Source organism: Pundamilia nyererei, unplaced genomic scaffold (assembly GCF_000239375.1).
Source record: "Pundamilia nyererei isolate P.nyererei 1_Seehausen unplaced genomic scaffold, PunNye1.0 scaffold00106, whole genome shotgun sequence".
Lineage (NCBI taxonomy): Eukaryota > Metazoa > Chordata > Actinopteri > Cichliformes > Cichlidae > Pundamilia > Pundamilia nyererei.
Genome location: NW_005187507.1, coordinates 1,604,274 through 1,610,187, shown reverse-complemented (window position 1 = coordinate 1,610,187; position 5,914 = coordinate 1,604,274). Strand labels below are relative to the sequence as shown.

Sequence of the window (5,914 nt, the reverse complement as noted above, 5' to 3'; positions counted from 1 at the left end):
CTTCCACTGAAGCGCTCCCTGCGAGGGGTTTCCACGGCGCATGTTTGTGCGTAACGCATCATGTGATGTAATACGGTTACCCATCGATTTAATTGCAAGTACAGCGGCATGCTCGAGTAAGTCGGTATTTGCATATGGATTAGGGTGTGCGTGTTTTTTCCCTGGGAAGCGCGGAGCTGTCCCAAACTGATGGATGCTGTCGCTGCTGCCGCGTGAACCGGTGATGCTGCTGCGCTCGAGCCGCTGAGCTTTCTCTCTCTCTCTCTCTTGTTCGCTTGCTCGCTCTCTTTCCCTTTCACACACACTCTCTCTCCATCCTCTCCCTCCTCGCTCCTCTCCTCCACACGCACAAAACGCTCTGTCATGGCGTCTTCCAACCATGTTACCCCTACCAACTGTAGCTGGTGGCCCATCTCAGCCATGGATGAAGACGGCAAAATCACAGACGGGGAGGAGTGCGAAGAACCGGCGGCAGAGCCCAAACCCTTCAACAAAGACAGGCTCGTTTTGTACCACTGGACGCAATCTTTCACCTCCCAGAAGGTAAAAAAAAAAAGAGCAGAGCTTGAAAATGGAGGTGGCTCCACGTCTCTTTGCATGACACGATGCTACAGCTTGGAGCTGCCTCTGTTTGTCTGCTGTGACCAAAGCGTGTTTGCATCAGTGCATGTTTGTCCTGCACATATACCTCCGGAATATGAATATCATCCTGCAGCTGGGCAGAGCTCCCGTTTGAGACGTCAACGCTGCAGCACGGGGGTCTCATTTCTTCGACAGAGAGTAGTGTGTTTGATCAATGTTCTATCATTAGTCACCGCATAGATCACCTTTCACATCTTATCTGCTTCCATCCTCGATTGACACGTTGGGGCTATTATCTGCCCATAATGCTGGTGAACGTGGTTAGGCTACTATGGGCTTTGACACATGACATCCTAAATAATTGATCAAAATGCTGTGCAAAACAAACTCCAAAGGCCATCTCCCACCTTCTGCAGCTGAATCACACCATATGTTCTTATTTTCATGCCTTCCTTCAGTCTACCTGTGATTTAATAACATGCATGCTCCCACGAAATGAGCATGTGTTTATAAAATTATGCATTGAAGCCACACAAATAACTCTGAAAACATAAATGATTATCATATAGAGAATTCAGTACCATGAAGCTCCAACAATTAAACATGAAACCCGTTTGCATTTAAAAAGCATAGACTGTATGTAAAAGATGAACTCAGCCGTCATGGTATGTTTTGTCCTCATTTTGAAAGCCACGCTTCACTGTTGCTTAGGCTGGTCGTGCACCTCTCGATTTTTGTAACTCTGTGCAGGTAGCGCAGCTGATGTGGCTCGGTTGAAGACGTGAGTGTATCATTATGTCAGGTTTTACCATATTTCAATGACATATCAGTGCAAAAAGCTCAGATATTCCCAGATTATACAAAAACCCTGCACCATTTTTAAAAAGATAAAACTTTCTTGAGAAAACTTCATTTTGACTTCCACTCCTTTGCTAGCACTGAGAACACTGCAGTGAGTATGAAGCACAGCAGCGGTATAACTGTGAAACAGTTGTAGAGATGTCACCGATGACTTGTGACACAACCAATCAACTTCACAGGTCCAATGCAAAGAAACTGTTATCATTTAATTAGTGCTAAACAACAGGCTAATAATATACTGGAATTTCACACACCAGAATTGAACCATAGACTTTCTGAACAGCAGGTAAGATGCAGTATTTGTCAAATAGTGCATCTGTGATCCACCAATAGCATAAACATGGTGGAGAGGTTCAGTTCTGTGACTCCAGTTAGCGGACAATGATTGGCGACAGCTCCTTTTGTCGTGCACACCGCCAACTCCCGTATCATGAAGCTTAGAACAAAACAGTTTCATTATCCAGGCTGAAAACATGTTTATTTGTGTATTATAGTTAGGCATTTTAACACGGGAGTCTATGGGGACTGACTCAATTTTAAAACCAGCCTCATATGGACATTAGAAGAACTGTGCTAATTAGACAATAATAGTGGTTTGGCCCACTAAGGAGGAGAATGGTACCAGTGCTACAGCTGTAAAACCATAATATTCACCTTTAGGTTCAAACTCTCTATGTGCTGGAAGAGGTTCAACCAATGTCAACTGGATATGCTCTGAAGTACAGTCATTGCACTCAAAGGTGAATGCACAGCAGGGTGCATGGCCTATATAACCAACGCACAGAAGCTACTTGCAAAGCGTTGTTTATTTTATGGAAAGGGTGCTTAAAGAGTTACTTTTCTCACTAGATAAAGCCGTAGTATAACAGATGGTGGTAATTAGACATTTTTAAAAGACTTTGAGATGTTGAGTGACGGGTGGTGCCTAACTGCCACTCAAAGCAGCCATGTAATGCTTAACTGCTACAATTTAAAGCAATTAATCTGATGTCACGAAGGGCAATTAACTGTAGTCGTAAACTGCAATCTGTACCAGGCTGCAAATATGTTTATTTAAAGTGTATTTTAACATGGAAGTGGAGCTGACCTCAGGAGGCCACCAAAGCAAGACGTCGTGAGAGTTATTCGAGCTTGGACTTGGACACCAGATGATTTTGAATGATGTGGAAACTTTTGTGTTTCATTACTCATTATTGCACATCTGTCACACAAATGTGCAAGAAAACCCCTTAAGAACTTCCAGAGCTTTAGAGTTTTTATGATACTTGAAGTTTAATTTTGGATAACAAACAACTTCTTTCACATGTAAACAAACCGGAGGTGACAGCATGCAAACGCTGTAGAAAAGGTGAAGGTCATGACATAATCACTTGTAATTGCATTTCTGTGTTAACACGATGAGGATATTGTTCAGTGTGAGATTTAATATGAGGACACAGAGAAGGAAAATGCTAAAAGAACAAGCGGAGCTTTCCCTTTCCACTATCATGCTGCTTTATAGGCCACATTTATTAGATCCAGTAGTTTGAGATTTGACCCACATAAGTCATTAAACATTTGGACTTTGCTGCTCACCTTGTCACACCTGTAAATTGATGTACATGAAAAGGCAAATTGCTAAACTGCCCCTTTAAAAGTGGATTCAGCTATGCAATGGCATCCTTTGTCCTCATCAGCCACCATCTGTGCCTAATGTGTGCACATGGATTACATGACTATGACTAGTATCTTTGTACAGTCAGTGAGTTTTATAGATGAGTTGATGCGCATAAAAGTAAAACTGCAACTATTTTCTTTTAAATTTTTAAATTATTCATTGGGAAAAATGAGCATTCTGATGACAACCCCTTACTGTCTGATAAACAGCGATGGCCATTTTCACTACAAGATTAATTTATTGTGAGAAATGCTTCAGTCTCTTAGGATTCTTTAAAAATTCAAGTCTCAAGGTGTGATTCAACACATAGATCTACCTTTCTGTCATCATTGCATATTACTGAGGACGAAGTCAGAAATGTTGTTTAGAAAAACTGTAGCACATCAGCTTTGAGTTCATGCTCAGTCTCAGGTTTGTACGTTAGTTATAAAGCTCAGGATCTCTGGCTCATGGCCACTCGAGTCTGAGCTGCTGATTGAGCTGACTGTCACTCAGCAGAGGGTAAACACCAAGCTCACTGTCATGATTATCGCCTCAGTCCTGGAGCTGGAGGAGCTGGAGTGACTCCTCGATCATGTGTGATTGTGCTGTCAGTGAACTCGCTGCCTCTTTCACAAGTAACACATGGGTTTCAGCTCAGATGCTGAAAGAAATTCGAGCAACAAACCTGCTAATGTTTACGTGTACGATGTTGTGTTATTGTTATGTGAGCTGAAGCATGGGATGATGGGAAGGGCCTTTATGAGATTAAGAGGCCACGCACCTGGTTATCTGCTCCACTAGAAATTTACTGAAAATGTTACACATTAATATAACACAATTGGTCAAAATCTGTTTGTTGCACCTTTGAAAGATGTGTTATATTTAGTCAATCGTTTGTGACTTGCCAAATATGTTTTTCCACTGTATGAAAAGACAGAAATGAATCCTTTCGTAAACACACTGGCAGTGCGAGACAGGCAGCTTTTGATAAAGGAGTCACATTTTCAGCTGATCAACATTTCTCTGTGCCGACTCCATTGTCGTCAATGTGCAGGGGATTATTTACAAGCTTGTGTATACCTCAGCAAGTTTATGAGGAAGGAGACAATGTACCGTCGAACTTCTCTTGCACCACACTTTAACTTTATTATTGTCTTGCTTAAATACGGCTTCATATCTAGCGTCACTGCAACTTTGATCCTGTGGCCCTGCACTATAATTATTTACCTCACACCAGGGATGAATTTTGAGCATAACAAATATGGTAATGATAGATACAGAAAAGGCGCAGTGACACAGAGGCCAGATGCACAGATCGATACAGCTCTGGCAACCTCAGAGTCTGCAGGGTAGAAATTTACACCTTTAGTGATGAGGCTTTAACAAACTGCTGTTTTCTTTCAGTGTGGGGGGCAGTATATCATGACAGCAGTGAGTATCTGGACACTTTCTTTGAAATCTTTGGTAGACACAATGCCATATTTTGCTGTGCTCTCTATTCAAGTGTAACTGTTACAACGAGGACGTGAACACTGTCAAAGCTTATTTGATTGTCTGTTTACTACTATCAAACAGATAATCAGACAAAGGGAAACTGAAGCTATATGTACACATGATGTAAAGGAGGATAATACAGGTGGGCAACAAGAAACAGCTAAATCTGATCAAGACAAATGACACAAAGGACGTCAAGCTAAATACAAGACATAAGAGACTAACAACTAAACAGGGAATCACTAACAGAGATGACAACTTAAGAATCAAGTCAACACTCTTCTATTCTATTCAACTCAGCTTTATTCATACAGCGCCAAATCACAACAAAAGTTGTCTTGAGGTGCTTTATATTGTGACGTAAAAACCCTACATAATACAGAGAAAGCAACAACAATCAGACAACGGCCTATGAGCTAGCACTTGGCGACATTGGGAAGGAAGAGCTTCTTTTTAAAAGCAAGAAACCTGCAGTACGACCAGGCTCAGGAACTGGGTGAGTGCTGAGGGAGAGGACAAAAGAGTTTAATAATGACTAATAACTAAATGCAAAGTGGTGAATAAACACACAGACTGAAAAGAGGTGAGTGAAGAAAACACAGAGTGCATCATGGGAAGCCCCCAGCATCCCAGGCCTATTGCAGTGTAACTAAGGGAAGGTTCAGGGTCACCTGATCCAGCCTCGGCTCTAAGATTTGTTAAAAAGGAAAGTCTAATTATATTTGGACTGTACTGATTTATTAGAAACTCTTTTATTTATTTATTTATTTTTAGATAGATTAAAAGTTTAAGATAGTTTGCTTTCTTTGCATTTTAACCCTTTAATGCATGAATTATGACAACCTCAATCAGGATTTTTTTCTTAAGTATTTTTATTCATCTTCAGGCATGAAAAAAGATTTTTGAACTTAATTTTTTTCAAACATGTACTTTTCAAAGACTTTTCAAAACGTATGTTGTCCGACAACATACGCAGTGACCACTATGCGTGAAAGTGATATAGGGAAGCATATAATTTAGTTGTGCTTTTGACATAATGATAAAAAGCAGATTCTAATTTTGATTCTGATATAAACACCAAACATAAACTCATGTTAAGGCTGTAATCAGACGTAAGGCTCAGTGAAACTTGCATGGAAGTTTATGTCCAGACCAGTCGTTGTATACTTACATTACTCAGAGGTTTGTCTTGTGTTGGAGAGTGCCTACCCCTGAAGTAGGTGCTAAAAGAAACACCAAACCACATACAGTACGATACAAGGAATGTAAATAGTTCCTGCAAAAATAACACTAAAGATTTAAAAACAAACACAACAAAGCAAGTGCCACCTGGTTATA

At 40.8% G+C, this 5,914-nt stretch overlaps 1 protein-coding gene across 1 annotated transcript in view; it reads left to right on the top strand.

The window, feature by feature from the left end:
• The first annotated feature begins 293 nt into the window (after positions 1 to 293).
• gdap1l1 (ganglioside induced differentiation associated protein 1-like 1) overlaps positions 294 to 5,914 on the top strand; it is a 26,698-nt gene continuing 21,077 nt past the window's right edge. Inside the window, exon 1 of the mRNA XM_005741021.1 lies at positions 294 to 543. Coding sequence (XP_005741078.1) covers positions 364 to 543 — 180 coding nt within the window. The 5' untranslated portion in view covers positions 294 to 363. The remainder of the gene's footprint in view (positions 544 to 5,914) is intronic.